Genomic DNA, 18,009 nt, shown 5'->3' with positions numbered 1-18,009 from the left:
AGCAAGAGTCAAATCGCGAACCAGATTCCCACGTCCAGCAACAATAGCTCCATGACCTGCACCAACACCTCGAATAGGCTCCAATTCCCTATAACAAACACCATCAACCTTTCTAGAATAAACCTCCATATTCTTCCTCAAAACATCATCATAACTTCTCAAATTCCCATCCTGGCCGTAAGGATTCACAGCCAACTCCAATGCAGTATCTACCCTGATACTCTCACTCCTATCATATTTAACGAAGCTACTACCCCGCTTATGCCATGTTATCTTCATAGCTACATCTACAGGAACCAGACACAAACCCAACCTTGTAGCTAAAGTACCTCGCAAACTCCGGTTATCGAAATTGCCATCAAATCCCACAGACTGCATCATAGTCTTCACAAATTTACTCAGACCCTTCAAGCTCACCCGATTACGATTGTACCAGACTTGCATTAACACAAAAACAAAAATCCAAACACAAAATCAAAACAAACAAAAACAAACAAAGAACAAACCGAGAGAAACATTAGCACTATAGGAGGATTATCAATAACCTGCATGAACATATGCATCGCCGAATTACAACCATGTGCATCCTCAGGCATATGCTTCTCCAACTGGTCATATGTCACAATGACATCCTGCTCGTGAACTCGCACAAGAGGATGCATTCCTCTAAAAAATGAGTCATATCAACACGGTAGTTCTTGCTTTGACGCTGATTAAACCCGCAAACAAACAATATAAGTCACAACAAAGCAACGAAAAACTAGACAAACAATGAAACATCACAAAAATACAAAACCAAATGACGACTTACTCAACATAATCACACAAAGTATCAAATCCACGAAGAAAATCGCCTTGTATCACATTGTAAAGTTCTCTCCCACCACATATGCAGAAACGCGCATGACAGTAATACACAAACCTCCTCTGCAAACCCCGAGGATAATACACAGAGTAATCAATATCATCAAGCAGATTCCTCTTGCTGGAGAAGCCAACAACATCCACCTTCTTTTGTGGTTTGCATGCACCTTCTTGAATGGATCAGTTCATTGACATCACAATGTAACGATGAGCACCAGCAAATATCGAGTTTTTGCAAATATCAAAAGGTATTTCGTCAACACCCGTCACAACAATACGAAGTTTCTGCTTCCTTGCAATAATTCTCCCAAAAGCATGAAACAGAGCCATTAAAGAACCCGTAGGAAACAATTCACCATTGATTTTAAGAACCTGCATGAAAAACTTTTCCAACATTCCACTAAACTCACGAAGATCAAGATCTTCAAGCTTCACACTTAAATCTAAACCACTGAACTTCCGCCAAGCATCAAAACGATTACGAGCCCATAGGTTCTTCTCTGCTCTACGGTCATGCATAGCTCCATCGAGATAGGACAACTCCGTAGCTTTCGTGGACGAGGAACACTAGAAACATCAGATCCCACCACCTCACTGCTAACACACGAACGGTTCATCCACTCGCAACTCCATCAGATCGACCTCCTTCACCTCGACCTGCTGCACGACGAACCCGAACACCGCCTGGATCAAAACTAACAGCTTGACCACTCCCAACCGGAACCTCACTACCAGCTCCACGAGCCCGAATCCCGACTACATCAAAAGCTACAACCTCCGCAGAAACACTAGCAATCTCCTCACTAGCTCCTAAAGCAAAGGAAGGTCCATCGCAAACGTCGACCACATCCATTCCGTGACCAATCCTTCGCAGAAACTCCAGCATGCACGCTCACAAACTCACTCCACTCCGTCTCACTCATCTACAAACCTGTCGAACTGGATCTCCGTCGACATCTCCCTTCTATATCCAAGCTGCCTCAAAACCCGGAGTAAACCACCACTCATGCATAGGACACCACTGCACCAAACCCCCCATCGCCACGTGTAGGTCACAATGGCCGCCGCCACCCACGTCGACACATGATGACACCACGATGCCAACTGCTCGCCACATCATGTGCCAAGTCACAACTTCGTCACTTGCCACTCGCCACATCAACATCCACTGGCCACGTCTGCCGCCACTTCAACCTGGAAGGTCCACCGGTCGACGTTTCCCGGTCGGAAATTTCTTCCGGCTTCCTCCCGGGAAAGACCTCCCGGCGGCCCTCCCGAAACATTCTGGTGTTCCGAACTGTTGCCTCTTTGCAGTAGCCTTGCACTGAAATGGAGCGCCATCACGGCTTCCCTCAGCCAACCTCCGTCCTTGCTCCCTCAGAGGGGCTTCCAATCTATGAAATAGCCGCCCAATCCACTCTATTACACTCCAATCAACCTCCGCCTCTTAGTGGACTCGACATTGAGCTCAAATGCTCTGCAGATGTGCTCCATTCGTCTGTCAGCTTTCGCTTACGCGTTGGCTTCTTCGTGTCGCTGCCACGCTCCGCTTGCTCCATCTTCTTCTCTCTCAGTTGGATTATCGGGTCTGCCTTGTGCCAGGTAGCTCTCTGCTTGCTTTTTCGTTGACCATGTGTGCTCAGCTTAGGTGGCCGATCTGCAATTATTCCTGTTGTTCCGGCACAGCTGGAAACGTACTCAAGAGATTGGCGCAGCTGAATGAGGACAAAGAAATTTGTGCCCGTGCGGTGGAACGTCTAAATGATCTTTCAACGTTCAAGACAAACAGTTTGATGCACATGTATGTGAAGCGTGGGAGCATGGTAGATGCTCGCCATGTGTTTGACAACATGCCAAAGCGCAATGTCGTGTCATGGAACATTATGATCCTGGGCTATGCCAAGCAGGACGAGGGTACACAGGCTTTGCAGTTGTATGCACAGATGCGCCAGGAAGGTGCCCCATCAAGTGATCGAACTTTTGTTGGTGCATTGAAGGCTTGCAGAAGCTTAGCAGCACTTGAACAGGGGGAGCAATTCTATGGGAAAATTGCAAAAGTAGGTTGCCTGGAGATAGGTAGAGCCATCCACTCTCAAGCAGTCAAGAGTGGCTTTGCGTCAGATCGTTTCGTGGGAACCACCTTATTGGATATGTATGCACAATTTGGGAGCATAGAGGATGCACGGTGTGTCTTTGACGAATTGCCTCATCGTGACGTGGTTTCCTGGAATGCTATGATCTTGGGTTATAGCAAACAGGAAAAGGGTGCACAGGCTTTGGCTTTGTATGCACGGATGCATCAGGAAGGTGTCACCCCCGACCATTCAACCTTTGTTGGTGCATTAAAGGCTTGCTGTGGCCTCCCGGGGCTTGAAGACAGTAAGACAATTGACAAAATACTCGCTAAAACAGGATATTTGGAGGAAGGTAGAGCCATCAACTCTCAAGTGGTAAAGATTGGCTTTGAGTCAAATGTATTTGTGGGAACCACCTTGGTGGACATGTATGCGAAATGGGGGAGCATGGATGATGCGCAGCGTATCTTTGATGTATTGCCTGATCGTAATGTGGTCACGTGGACTGCCATGATTTCAGGGTATGCTCAGCAGGAAGAGGGAACATTGGCTTTGGATTTGTTTGTGCAGATGCACCAGGAAGGTATTACACCAGATCATACAACCTTTGTTGCCACGTTGAAGGCTTGCAGTAGCCTGGCAGCTCTGGAAGAGGAGAAGCATGTTTATGGGATATCAAGATGCGTGGAGAACGGCAGAGCCATCCACTTCCAAGTAGTAAAGAGTGGCTTTGAAACTGATCTATTCATAAGAAACACTTTGGTCGATCTGTACGCAAAGTGTGGAAGACTGGAGGATGCACGTCGTGTTTTTGATGAATTGCCTCACGGTGATGTAATTTCCTTGAACGCCATGATCTTGGGTTATGCCAAAAAGGAAGAGTGTGTACTGGCCTTGGATTTGTATGCACTTCTGCACCAGAAAGGTCTCACACCAAATTATCGAACCTTTGTAGGTGTATTGAAGGCTTGCAGTGGCCTAGCGACACTGGAAGAGGCAAAGCAAGCCGACAAGAAATCCATGGAGACAGCATGTCTAGAGAAAGGTAGAGCTATCCACTTCCAAGTAGCTAAGAGCGGTTTTGAATCAGATATATTTTTGGCAACTACCCTGGTGGATATGTATGCAAAATGTGGTAGCCTGGAGGATGCACGGTGTGTTTTTAACGAATTGCCACATCGTGATGTGATTTCGTGCAACTCCATGATGCTGGGGTATGCTGAGCATGAAGCAAGGGAGGAGGCTTTGGAACTATACACGCAAATGCAAGAGCAAGGTATGCCACCAAATAGCTTTACCTTCGTTGCCATCTTTAAAGCATGTGGCAATACTGCGGCTCTAGAAACTGCAAAGGCACTCCATTCTCAAATATACAAGGGTATTTTTATGACTACCCTGATGTTGGCAACCACTCTTATTGACATTTATGCTAAATGTGGGAGCATGGCTGATGCTCAACAATTGTTTGATGCATTGCCCATAGGGGAGGTTGCACCATGGAATGCTTTGATTGCAGGATATGCCCGACAAGGGGAGAGTGAACTTGTGTTTCATTCGTTTGAGAGAATGAGACAGGAAGGCATACAGCCAGATGGCATGACATTTCTTAGTATTCTCAATGTGTGTAGTCATGCGGGTTTAGTGGAGAAGGGTCAGAGGTACTTTCAGGCTATGAGCAAACAGTATGACATTATCCCCACCATTGAGCATTATACCTGTATGATTGATCTCTTTGGTCGGGCAGGCCAACTCAACGAGGCATTGGTGATGGAGGAGAAAATGCCTTTCCAGCCTAATGCAATTGTATGGTCGGCCATCTTGGGTGCTTGTCAAAACTTGAAGAATGTACAGGTCGGTAGGCATGCGTTTGAAAATGCAGTGACATTAGACGAGAAACTTGCTACATCATATGTCTTGATGGCAAACCTATATTCTAGTACTTGCATATATGAGGACTTTCATAAGACATCAGAAGGCTAGAAAGAGCTGGTGGACTGACCTTACTGGAACGGTGCACGCATTGTATTGGGGGTTCGAGACATACCAAAGCAATGATATATATGCGGAGGACTTGATGAAGTTGAAAGTAAAAGAAAATGAGGGAGGGAGAGTGAGAAACCCACGACACTCCATTGGCTCAACTGCCCGCCTTCCCTGCCTCCCTCTTTAGAGAGTATTTTGAAACCTTAAGAGAGTGGAAAAGAGAGTATACATACAATACCACCTTCAAGAGCATAGTGTATTGAGTTTGATGGGATGTTTATTCCCATGTCGAAGCCTGCCTCTCCTAAACAGAGTTTGTAAACATTTTTAAAGGGGTGCGTGCCCCTTTTAAAGTATTACCCATATTTGATGGGTGTACAATGTACATAATTTAAAGAAAAATAAAGGACTTGGAGAGAGCATGTGTCTCTGCTACAGAGTTCTCTCTTATGGAGCTATGCATCTTGTTGTAGAGGCACAAGTGTCCATCCATGTATCCATTCAAAATTCGAGATGTAGGAAAAGGATTAGGTCAGAGATTGGGACACCTCCTTGGACTTTAGGCAGGACCTTAAACTTCTTCAACAATCATTACAGGACTCTTTTGACTCAACAAAATTGTAATAAAGAGGGGAAACTAGAAGGGGCAAGGAGAGGTAGAGTAGCGGAAAGGAAGGTAGTTACATCCATCTGATCCAATTTCCGGAAATTCCTTCTTGTTTAGTATGTGCTTGGCCAGCCAGCCTGCCATGTCCAGAATCTTACCTTGGTGTCCCAAAAGTTCTTTTAGGTATGCATCTTGTTGTTTGGCTGGTCGACTTATGAGGACTCTTATGCTGACGGCATTGCTGCTGTACTTTTGCCTGATATGCATGATGATGAGGCTGAATGGGAAGGCAGAGAGCCTGAAGTAGAGGATAGGGAGTCAAATTGCTACACCATTTGAGGATCAGAGGCAGGGCCTTTATAGTCTTTGCGCAAATGCTCCTGATTAGCCCTCCCTAGGTGATTGTACCTGAATGCTAACTTGCCCCTTCATTACAGCCATCCCTTCTCAAAGAATTTTGTCTGTAAAGGACGGTGGAGTCAATGAGGGAGTATGTAAATAGGTTTTTGGCTATCTTGTTGAAGGTTCAAACTTTCCATCTTGTGACTTGAGTGAGTTGTGTTGTAAGTTCTTGAGTGGAATGTCCAACATCATCCAGAACAGGTGATATGCTTTGACATATTGGACCTTAAGAAGATGATTGCCATGGTAACTAGGATTGAGGAGAAGAGAACTTATGGTGGGACATTCGGTGCAAATCAAGACAGGCCTTTAGCAAAACAAGTCGAGGTGCTTTCAAGGTGGTAAACCTAATCCCAATCAAAGAGGATGTATCTATGCGGGACATCAATACGGATTTGAAAGTGAGGCTTGGAAAAATGTTAGTAATTAGCTATCATTTTTCTTTTTGTATGCAGGTTTCACGAAGTTAACCTCATCATGGTATTGTATGAGATCGCTATTGGAGTTTTCCGTGACATGGATCTTGCAGTAAGTGCTATTGGAGTTTTCCGTGACATTTTGAGTTCGACATTGGTTTTGATTGGGAGCAAGTTGAGGGTTCATGGACAAGGGTACCTGGATCAGCTCAACTTTTTGGTGGGAATTTTGGGATAGGGGTGGCACTACCACATGCAACCAATCTTACAATTACCATGAGAAAACAATTTCAATTCAACATCATGGATGTGACATCCTCATTTTATTCAGAGTCTTAAAGAGTGTTGGGAAGCATGGGGAAGTTGCTGCTATAAATCGCTCCCTCGCACAGTGAAAGATTTACTCTGCGATAACAAGACACCACATGAAGACACAACTCAACTACGTGTACTTACTGAAAACTAAAGAGAGCAACACAGATCTGAAAGCGAACCATATGTACCAACACCTTGTTAGCATTATATGCATCTCCTGTCTACAGTGTACTTGTGTGCACACTGCTCTGAGTGAGGGCTTCTTTGTGGGTGTGCCCGCCCTTCGTAAGGTTCTTTCATTTCCGGTTCTGCACTTGTATCTGACACTATTTTCCATTGGTCGGAGGCTATTCCTACACTCAGAGGGGGCACCCACGAGACAGGGCCGAGGCTGACCGACCAGGTCCCACGCAGCAGGGGGGGCCAGAGGGGGTAGGCTGGCCGATCAGCCCCTGGCCGACCTGGCTCTGGCCGACCAGCTGGTCGGCCCAGTTGGCTGACCGACCAGGCTGGTCGGTCTAGGCCATCTGACCGACCTTTCTGGCCTTCCCTATAAAAAGGGTCTTCCCCCTTCCTCATGTGTGCACTTCTCACAACAGCCTCCTCGTTCCTGGGCTCTAGCCTCCTCGCCTCAGGCTCCTCGCTCCAGGCTCATCCAGCCTCCTTGCTCCACGCTCCTTCAGCCTCCTCGCTCCAGGCTCATTCAGCCTCCTTGCTCCACGCTCCTTCAGCCTCCTCGCTCCAGGCTCATTCAGCCTCCTCGCTCCAGGCTCATCCAGGCTTCTCGCTCCAGGCTCCTTCAGCCTCCGTGTTCTCAGGCTCCAGCCTCCTTGTGCCCCTATCCTCTGCTCCAGTTCAGCCCCTTCTGCAGCTCCTGTTTCTCATCCTGTTCAGGACTCCTTGTATTACAGTTGCTGCCCTGGTTTATGGGCTAAGTTACAGCAGATCTGTTTGTGGCACATCTTGTTGTCTCTAGTATTCTCTGTGTGATTCTGTAGCTTCAGTTTGCTTACATCTTCCGCTGCCACTCTTCACACACCTAGGGTGAAAAACCTCTGGTAAGGTATCAAATTTAGGCCCAATCCTGTCTGCCCTGTGCTCTGTGTAGGCTTCAGTAGTTACTGAAAAGCGGAACACTCTTGCAAAATCTGCTCTAGGGTTCAGTGCAGACAAAGCTACCTCCGATGAACCTCCATATACTCTCCTATAGAGTGTAGGTTTGAACATAGGGATGAGTGACATTCAAATTCCTCTAGCCTAAAGCAGACGACATGCAGCAGCGTAAGACTAGAATCCCCTCCCAGCCAATGTATAGAACCTCAACACTATCCTGCAGACATGTACACCCAGCTTGGATGTTCACAATTTTTAAATCGCTAATCTCATTCAAATTCTCCACGCAGTGTGTAGACCCCATCTCATAGAAAGCCCCTTACTATTCCTAGCCTTTGCTACTTTAGCCCCTTTGGGTCACGAACTAATTCATTAATTCTATTCTTACCCCTAGGCACTCCTTCCTTGGTGCTTGGCTAACAAACTAACTCAAATTGATGTGCATGGAGGCATTTGGGCTTTCTATTCATCTTTGGACTCCGATCATCAAAGACCTCCGTAGCTAAATCCTTGACCGATCCCTTTTTAATACAAATAAACGCTTTATGTTTACATTATATACATTACCATTGGTCTCTCTAAGGACTTTCTATCACATCAATACAACATATATACAACATAAACACTTTATGTCTACATTCCATACATCACCATTTGTCTCTGTAAGGACTTTTTGTCACGGAACCATTTGTCACATTCAAATCAAAATTCCTTCCCTCTTCAAGCATCAGCGTCCACGATGACCAAATTTGGCAATGCTCCCTGTATCTGGCAAACGAACTCCTAGGTAGCCTTAGATAGAGGAAGACCATGCTAGACAATCAGCACATTAGGTATCATTCGGTTTTAAATAGTCGTTTCTCCCCAACCTAGGATTCTTGCTAGTTGATGTGCTATATTTTCCCCTATTTCTTGTAACATAACAATTCCATTATTTAATGAATTAGTTGGTTGCAAAAATTGTTTCAACAAAGACACGTGAAACATTGGATGCACCTTGTACTCTTGTGGTAATTCTACTTGATAGCCAACCTCTCCAATTCTCTTTTAAATTACCCATGGCCCATAAAGTCAAGGTGATAACCTCACACATTGTCCCATAGCTAAGGATTTAGTGTGTGGAAAAATCTTGAGAAAATTTTTCCCTCATCCAAATTCTGCTAAGGTCTTTTCTCATGTGCTAGCTCTATCTATAGCTTGGCCATTTTTGACTAAGCCAGTTCCAACCTCTGCCACATCTGGATTATATAATTTGCGGCACTAGGTACCTTTTGTGGGACTCCCATTGTAGTTGGCTTAATTGGTCTTTAACTTGTAGTTTAGTTCGAAGAGCTCAACCTTGTGGATGAATGCTTTCTATAATTATAAGCAAATTCTAGTAATGGCAACCACTTGTTACTTTTCCTTAAGGAAACATATACTCTCATCATACCTTCTAGAGTTTGATGGACTCTTTTGATTCGACCATCCATTTCGGGGTGATCACCTCTTTTCATTCCCAACTTAGTCCCAAGCACATCGAGTACAACAATCCAAATTTGAATAATAAATTTCATATCCCTGTTCGATACAGAAGTAGCTATGCTCATCACATTTCATAAGAATCATATTGTTTTTTCACTCAGAAATAAAGACTCTCAACAACTAAAGCTAGTAGATCTTCGACAAAAGAGTTTGGATGTTATTCTCCTAATTCAATTCTTTATTGAGGTAGAAGGAGAAAGGCAAACAGCTAGTAAAGTCTCGTTCCAACAAGCATACGCCATGACATATTGCACCGTTGTGTGGATTGGATGGACAAATACTATCTATTTAAAAGAGGAAAGGGTAGACCAGACACACGGGAGAGAATCAAGAAAGAAAATAGAGAAGCTAGGTCCACAAGGGCTCATGTGTTGATACAACAAGCACATATTGACTTGGTTGAGTGAGCAGAATCGCCCATTCCTCAAGCGATACAAGGTGTTACTGCGGAGCAACTGCAAGCTCATGTTGCATCCTAGGCTAAATTAATCAAAAGATTATGTGCTCATGTGGACATCTGAGGCCAAGAGCAAACTATGTTCAAAGATATAAATATAGATGAGGCATTAGACTCATTCAATTCGACCCAATTCACTAATCTAGACACACAAGACATGGGACCACGCTCACAAGAAAGAGAGGGCACGGGCCTTAGTTCAACTACTCCTTGAGAGTATTGATCACGATAGACATATTTACAACTTAGTATTGAGAAGGTGTGGGCCTTAGTTCAACTACTCCTTGGTCACAATAGACATATTTACAACTTTCTGAAACTTTTTTAGATGGACATGATGTATTATTATTCATACGAATAGGCTAATCGTAAGAATAACCTTATGTAATCTAATGAACATGATTTGAAGTGGAATTATTTTTGAAAAAAGCACACTGTCTCATTTTGCATGGTTTTATTGATTTTTTTAAATACTTCTATTTCCTGCTTTAATAAGAATTGGATGCAAGCAAAATGTAGATCCATGTAAAGGAGTATGCAGTTGCTTCCACTCTTTATCTACCAATTGTAAAATGAGTTTTTTCTTCCTTCGTAAAAATTGCGCAAATTCTCTTATTTGACGTATACTTCCAACAATATCCAATCATCTTTATGCAGTTGCTTCCACTCTTTATCTATCAATTGTAAAATGAGATGTTTCTTCCTCCTACAAAGTGCACAAATTCTCTTTTTTGACATATTGCTTCCAACATTTTCCAACAATCTTCACCCATGATAAATGCATCTTGGTCAACCACTACTAGAACCAGCACGAATGGCTCAACTACACAAATGTGTGCATCTATTGCTAAAATCTATATATATTTCAAGCTAATTTTCCCATCACTATCATCAACTATTTCGACTAGTGCTTGGAAACCTTCCAACAATCCAACAAATCTTGTTTGTCAAAATTGGTGCAATTGCTTTGTTGAGTGTTTCCTAAACACAACATGCCCAATATCTTTCAATAAAAAGTTAAGAGTATGTGCACCACAAGGCACCAATTGAATGAGGGATACTCTGGCATGATGAGATTGCTTGTTATTTTATAGTTTGCTACATTATTTGTTACTAATGCAATAACATTCTCCATCCATCGTTGTTGTTAATTGCTCCCTCGTATTTTAACAACATAAGGTGGGTTTTTCTTTGGCAGAAGTAATAATACTTTCTAAAAACATGGTTCCCTTGGGCATACTACATAGTACATTTACCAAGTGTCTACTTTGATTGCTAGTCCACATAACAAGCCAGACTACATCCATAAGTGGGAATAAAACCAAGGACTTTTTTTTCAAGCTTCCATCTAATGTTTTTTGACTTGTCAAGATGAACCATCCACATTTTTTAATAATCTGGTAAGATAAATCATAAAAACTTGTGTGGCACAAGACTTTATAGCGTTTTATTTCGCATACTATTAAAAGGTATGCCATTTCTTACAAAGGCTTTAATCCTTTTTAAGTTCTCTTTAGGCAATTGCTATCTAAGAAAGCTATCTTCCATGGATAATTGTCTCCCCTTTTTTCTCTTCTAAAAGAATTTTCATGGCCTATGGCATCCACAAACTTTAAATTGTCTTGCAATGTTCCTTCATTGTCAGCATGTGCATGTTTAGGCCTTGCATTGATAGGATCCTTTGACTCAACATTACCATCCATCTAAATGCAATCATCCTCTATGATAGTAGTCCTTAATATACAAGGATCTACCACTCTCATCATATTTTGTAAACATGCCTTACAAAAAGTTGGCACATTAGATGGGGACACAAAAAAGACTCAATGTCTAAGCCAAATTTTGAGAATGTTGCTTTATTTGTGTGACCATTGGTGAAGTTGTGACGACGATACTTGCATTCTGCAAATGAGATTGATGCCGATACTTTTCTCAAATCGGTCACATATGACCATATCTTACTCCGCACCATGCTTTGCTATAGAAACATAATCGAGAAAATATTTTACCAATTGAGCTTCTGTAGTATTCTTTTATTTACATGCCAGAGCTAAAGAATGAGATATTATTTAAAAAACATACCTGTAAAAACAAATTTATTCAAAACTGATCATTTGTTCACTCAAGTGGAGCGAAATATAAGAACTTTTCTACAATATTTAATTTTTTAAGTACACATTAGAAAGAACATTTCATTCATTAACATATTCAAATAATAGATTTAAATTCATACATTTGTATAGATGTAAATGATTTAAGACAATGACATTCATCCATTACATGCTCAAGTAATAGAACATCACATTCTTTTATATGGAAAATTGTAAGGATGAATTTATTTAAGACGGTTGTTTATTCACATGCAGTGAGAGAATATAAGATTCATTCATTCACATCCACAAGTGTAAGAATAATTCTCTATATATCTATCTATTCATTCACATGCACAAACAAAAGAATGCTAGATTCCTTCAAAACTGCACATAGCTATGGGAAAGAATGTCGAATTCATTTACTTGCAAAGATGTAAGAATGATGTGAAATAGCAACATTCATTCATTCACATGCACAAATAAAATAAAATCACATTCTTTTATAAGCAAATGCAAGATCTTGTTTAAAATATTCATTTACATGGACTGAGAGAATGTAAGTGTAAGAATGATTCTCTCTCTATAGCTATCCATTTGTTCACATGCACAAGTGAAAGAACATCACATTTTTTCATAGGCACAAGCATAAGATTGCTTTTATTTAAAACATTCATTCACAAACACTTGTGAAAAATACAAGTTGATTCATATGTACAAGTATAAAAGCATCACGTTGGGATTTGCATCCTATTTTCATCAATTTGCACATGTTGTACACGGCGAGTGAACAAATAATATCGAGAAAACATCCCATCCCCTACTGACAGACGTATCACCTTTCCGCTGAGGACAGTCCATCAACTCTCTCCTCAATTCTTTCACGTCTCAGCATCCTTCTCATCGTCTCCATCTTAACAGGGTCCTCATGCATCTGAGCATCCGCATATATGTTTGACATTGAGATATACGCTGCAGGAAGTTTCCCATCTAACTTCACAACATTTTCAAAGGCATGCCTTCCAACCTCTACATTCTTCCACTTTTGACAAGCACCCAACACTCTTGACCATACAACGGCATTAGGTTGGAAAGGCATTCTCTCCACCATTGCCACTGCCTCATCCAGTTGGCCTGCTCGGCCAAGGAGATCAACCATGCAAATATGGTGTTCCCTGGTTGGGATAATTCCATACTGTTTGCTCATGTCCTGAAAGTACTTCAGGCCCTTGTCTACCAGACCTGCATGACTGCATACAGTCAGAATACAGAGAAATGTAACCCCGTCTGGCTGTATGCCCGCCTGCATCATTCTGTCAAACAAATGAAAGACCAGTAAACTCTCCCCTTGGTGGGCATATCCTGCAATCAGTGCATTGCAAGGTACAATATCCCTCAACAGCAATGCATCAAACAATTCTTGGGCAGCAACCATGCTGCCACACTTGGCATAAACGTCAATAAGACTGTTTCCCACGATTGCAGGAATTGCAAAGCCAGCCCTGCAAACTTGAGAATGAAGCTGCTTTGCAGTTTTCAGAGCTGCTGTGTTACCACATGCTTTCAGGATAGCAGCGAAGGTGAAGCTATTTGGCAACCGACCTTGCTCTTGCATCTGAGCATAAAGTCTGAACACCTCCTCAACCATGCCTTGCTCAGCATACCCAACGATCATGGCAGTCCATGTAACCACATCACAATCAGGTAATTTGTCAAAGACGCACTGTGCGTCATCCATGCTCCCACATTTCACATACATATCCACCAAGGAGGTTGCCACGAATACATGTGACTGTAACCCAGTCTTTGCTACTTGCAAGTGGATAGCTTTACCTTTGTCCAGACAACCTCTTTTCGCAATTTTCCCGCTAACTTGCTTCCCCTCTTCCAAGGCTGCCAGGCTACCGCAAGCCTTCAAAGCGCCAACAAAGGTTCGATCATCGGGTATAACACCTTCCTGGAACATCCGTGCATACAAATCCAAAGCGAGCACGCCCTCCTCCTCTTTGGCGTACCCCAGGATTATGGCATTCCAGGAAATTACATCACGGTGAGGCAATTGGTCAAAGACACAATGTGCATCCTCCGTGCTACCGCATTTCATATACACATCTATCAAAGTATTTCCTATGAACAAATCTGAGTCAAAGCCACTCTTTACTACTCGTGAGTGGATGGCTCTACCATCGTGCAGAAACCCTGTTATAACCTCACCAAGCTTCTCCCCTTTGTGTGCTGCCAGGCTAACGGAGGCCTTCAATGCGCCAGTAAAGGTTCGATCATCTGGTGTGACACCTTCCTTCTGCATTTGTCCATACAAGTCTAAAGCCAGGGCACTCTCTTCCTGCTTGGCATACCCCAGGATCATGGCGTTCCAGGAAACCACATCTCGTTGAGGCAACTCGTCAAAGACGTACCGTGCGTCCTCCAAACTCCCACATTTTGCATACATATCCACCAATGCATTTCCCACAAATACATCTGCTTCAAAGACACTCTTCACTACTTGGCAGTGGATGGCTCGACCATTCTCCAGGCATCCCGTTATTGCAGATCTCTCATCAAAGTGCTTCATATCTTCTAATGCTACCAGGCTAGTACAAGCCTTGAATGCACCTACAAAGGTTCTATTGTCTGGCGTGACACCTTCCTGTTGCATTCGCGCATACAAATCCAAAGCCAAAGCAGCTTCTTCTTGTTTGGCATAACCAGAAATCAGGGCAGTCCATGTAACCACATCACGATGAGGCAAGTCGTCGAAGACATGTTGTGCATCCTCCAACCTCTCACATTTTGCGTACATGTCCACGATGGTGTTCCCCACAAATACATCTAACTCCAATCCAACCTTTAACACTTGAGAGTGAATGGCTCTACCTTTCTGCAGGCTCACAAACTTCCTATCAACGTGCTTGTCCTCTGCCAAGCTACAGCAAGCCTTTAATGCGCCAACAAAGCTTCGATCACTGGGTTGAACACCCTCGAAACCCATCTGTCCAAATAAATCCAAAGCCCGCCCCGCATCACCCTGCCTAGCATAACCCATAATCATAATGTTCCAGGACACGACATCGCGCTTTGGCATGTTGTCGAACATGCTGCGAGCATCCACTATCCTCCCACGCTTCACATACGTAAGTATCAAATTATTTGCTCTGTACACTGAACTCTCATTTGGACGTTCAACCGTACGAGCATTAACGATCTTGACATCATTCAGCTTGGGCACTCTTTTTTGTACTGCACCGAAAGGATGGCGTCGGTTTGGGCCCATAACCTAAGAAGACCCAGGCAGCAAGCTACCTTACATAGCTCAAGATTTTTACACACGAAAACCGGTGGGTATTTAACTGTTGGAATTGAAAAGGCAACATTGGACACGCAAGGGTGTTAGCTTGGTGCCATTTGGCACAAAGTTAGATTTGATTGCCATGTCGACAATGGGTGCCACGGTATGTTGAGGGAACCAGCACATGAGAGCGAGCATTGAGCATTGATGCAAAAGCTGCAAGAGAACTTCAAGTCAAGGAAGGATGCAGATCCATGTAGTTGGAGCACGAGTCACACTTCCCATGTTCATGGTTTGATGGGGAAGCAAGAGCTTTGAGCTAGATTAGTGAAGACAAACTAAGGAAGGGGTTGGAGCATGAGAGAGAGAGAGAGAGAGAGACAGAGAGAGAGAGATTTCACCTCATGGTGAGAATGACTCAAATCAACTCGAGTCAATTCTATAGATTACCTCAGGTTGCAGCAATGCCAGGCCCATGCAATCAAATCTTTAAGGAAAAAAAAAGAGAGGACACGTGGCTGCTTGGAGGAGAAGAGCTTACCACGTGTCACAAAGAAGGAGCTCTTGGATGGAGACTTGGAGAGGGGAGGACGTGGAAAGACAAGAGGCAAGCTTTGAGTGGGGAGGAGGTGGAAAGACAAGAGGCAGCTTTAGGGGGAAGGACGAGATGGAAGGTCAATGGAATGGAGGAGATGGAAGTTCAACTTTGGGAGGAAGGAGGGCTGAGAAGCTCTAGCGAGCTTTGTCACTCGCTCAGCCATGCCTTCTGACAAGAGGATCTCAGTCCCCCGTAGATGTTGCTACCAAGAAGCTGCAAAAAGTGAGTGAAGGTAATGACGGTGTCAATGAGAAGACAGGCACATTTGCCGACGCTGTCAAGTCAGGCTCCACTGATGTCGATGTAGTTGAGCTCGCATGTCTGGAGTAGGGCCTACAACGAATCAATCTCAGAAAACGAGGATGATTTCAGAATTTGGAGGACCCTCGCGTAAGGTGGTGTGCATTCAGGTGGATATCCAACTGGAGAGCCTTTGCTGCGAATACAGCAAACTTCTTGATTGTAGCGTCTTCCTACTCTTTCTTGGACACATCCCCTCAGAGGACGAGTTTCCAAGGTGGTTCGATTCTGCTTATCAAGGGAATGCCTCCCTGGTCGACTTTAAGTTCGTTGGGAGAGGCTTTTTCCAAGCCATGGTTCAGTCAACCAGTGAGCGAGTGGCTCATTTTGAGCTGTCGGTTACAGAGGCAACTTGGTGTACGCCATTCCTTGGAGCGCTTTGTTTAGTCCTGAAGAGGCCCTGCAGCATGAATGCCATGTGTGGGTGCATTTCCCCAAACTCAACGAGCTTCTCATCCCTCAACTTATCACAGTGGCTTTCGTCCCTTGGCAAGGCTCGCTATCTACCTCCTGTGCAACCCAAAAGTGTAAGAGGTGCATGCGCTCTTTCGAAACAGCAAGTGGTTAGTAGGCAAAAATCTCGATGGAAATTGTAATTGGGGGTACAGTTGCATTAGCAACTGCCCTTAGGTTGAAGAGGGGGAGATTGCTCTTGTGATTATTGAGCAACTCTCGATTTTGTCTATCAAAACCAGTTCAGGGGGGGAATACGTAGCTACAGAGCTCTCCTTTCAAGAGGTCAAGTTCATGGGCTACCTCAGTTTATTCCCCGAACAGCTCTGTTGAGAGAACAACCTTGTGGGGAAGGCTAAGGACAACAATTGTGGAGGGGAAACAGGACTTGTTTGTTGGAGATTGGAACTTGGTCCTGAGTGCTCGAGACCGATCTCATGAGAGTGCTGAAGGTACAGCCAACGAAACGGACGCTTGGCAACTCTTTGAGAGGAGATGCAATCTGATCGACTGGGTATCTTTTGATAGTCTCAACATGAAACATGAATAACAATTCTAACACATACAATATCACCAAAAATTGAATATGCATGGAAACTCATGAAAAGACAAGAGGCAATCAGTGGGTACAATCTCCCCCCTTGAGATGTGTGGCTCGTGATCCCACACCAAGAGTATTTATAATATTGCAATAAGAGCATGAGCCATTGATACAAAGTCACGTATTCATCTCCTAAACATTCCTTTCTCTTTAGCATCCTTTTACCTTACTTTTCTCTTTGTCACTCCTTTTCTCACGTTCTCATCTAAAATTACATGTCAAAAGTGGAAAGGCTTTTAAGCACTCTTCCTTATCAAAAATGTAATGACCCTTGGCCATTTAATACATTACATAGCACTAGCATAAAACCATGGCATTTAGCCTTTATTCCCTTGAGCTTGTTTACTCCCATCTGTTCATGTCATTTCCTATACTCAATAAACCAATCCACCATTAGTCAAATACTTTAGCGCAATGATATACATCAAATGATTAGCCAATCATGCTAAGTAATGGTCTTTACAACCCATTAATGTGAGTATTTCTAAATGGCATCACTCATGATACTTATTAATAGCACACGTTTAGTTACGCATCCTTGACTAAACCAAAGTATTAAATAGATCCCTTGCCACGTCTAGTGCGATCCTATAAATACTTTACGTCATTTCGAACAAGAGCTTGGAGAAATACTTTCTCGTAACATTCCCTCTTGCTTAAGGTGCAACTGACCTTAGTTGTGATTTTGTTTATCTGAGTGAAGGATATCAGGATGGTCTTGGAAAAACTGCTCAGGAAACCACTGTGCATTTTCTTTTGGATGATTTTTAAACTTCAATAAATAGGAGTTATAAGTCTTTCCTTTTCGCATTGTTCTTTGCTGATCATCTAGAATACAATCAGGCTCAAGAACTTTAACTTCATCCACAATTAAAGGTGGCTCTTCATAAACAAGATGTGTTGGTAATTCTCCTTTAAAAGG

At 43.3% G+C, this 18,009-nt stretch overlaps 2 protein-coding genes across 2 annotated transcripts; one reads left to right on the top strand and one right to left on the bottom strand.

The window, feature by feature from the left end:
- Positions 1-2,141: 2,141 nt before the first annotated feature.
- On the top strand, positions 2,142-5,049 carry LOC147880361 (pentatricopeptide repeat-containing protein At3g16610-like). Its single transcript, XM_087370471.1, has 2 exons — positions 2,142-3,291; positions 3,460-5,049. Exons 1-2 carry the CDS (start codon positions 2,337-2,339, stop codon positions 4,917-4,919), a joined length of 2,415 nt encoding a protein of 804 aa, XP_087226597.1. The 5' UTR covers positions 2,142-2,336; the 3' UTR covers positions 4,920-5,049.
- Positions 5,050-12,681: 7,632 nt separating this feature from the next.
- LOC147880360 (pentatricopeptide repeat-containing protein At2g13600-like) lies at positions 12,682-15,120 on the bottom strand. The gene is made up of 2 exons (XM_087370593.1): positions 14,326-15,120; positions 12,682-14,190 (listed from the first exon to the last, which is right to left on the bottom strand). Exons 1-2 carry the CDS (start codon positions 15,118-15,120, stop codon positions 12,682-12,684), a joined length of 2,304 nt encoding a protein of 767 aa, XP_087226719.1.
- Positions 15,121-18,009: the final 2,889 nt, after the last annotated feature.

The sequence above is a fragment of the Dipteris shenzhenensis genome, chromosome 32 (genome assembly GCF_047967505.1).
Source record: "Dipteris shenzhenensis isolate YYH24624 ecotype China chromosome 32, Dip_SZ_1.0, whole genome shotgun sequence".
In the NCBI taxonomy this organism is placed as follows: Eukaryota; Viridiplantae; Streptophyta; class Polypodiopsida; order Gleicheniales; family Dipteridaceae; genus Dipteris; species Dipteris shenzhenensis.
The sequence above is the reverse complement of the archived record's forward strand: the minus strand, read 5'-3'. Positions and strand labels throughout refer to the sequence as shown.

What these genes read in the sequence shown, in the direction of transcription:
- LOC147880361 (XM_087370471.1), top strand. Translation starts at nt 2,337, where the DNA reads ATGCTCTGCAGATGTGCTCCATTCGTCTGTCAGCTTTCGCTTACGCGT. An exon ending in AACAGGATATTTGGAGGAAG is followed by an intron (nt 3,292 to 3,459) that starts GTAGAGCCATCA and finishes CCATGATTTCAG; the next exon opens with GGTATGCTCAGCAGGAAGAG.
- LOC147880360 (XM_087370593.1), bottom strand. Translation starts at nt 15,120, where the DNA reads ATGGGCCCAAACCGACGCCATCCTTTCGGTGCAGTACAAAAAAGAGTG. An exon ending in AGAGTGTCTTTGAAGCAGAT is followed by an intron (nt 14,191 to 14,325) that starts GTATTTGTGGGA and finishes TATGCCAAGCAG; the next exon opens with GAAGAGAGTGCCCTGGCTTT.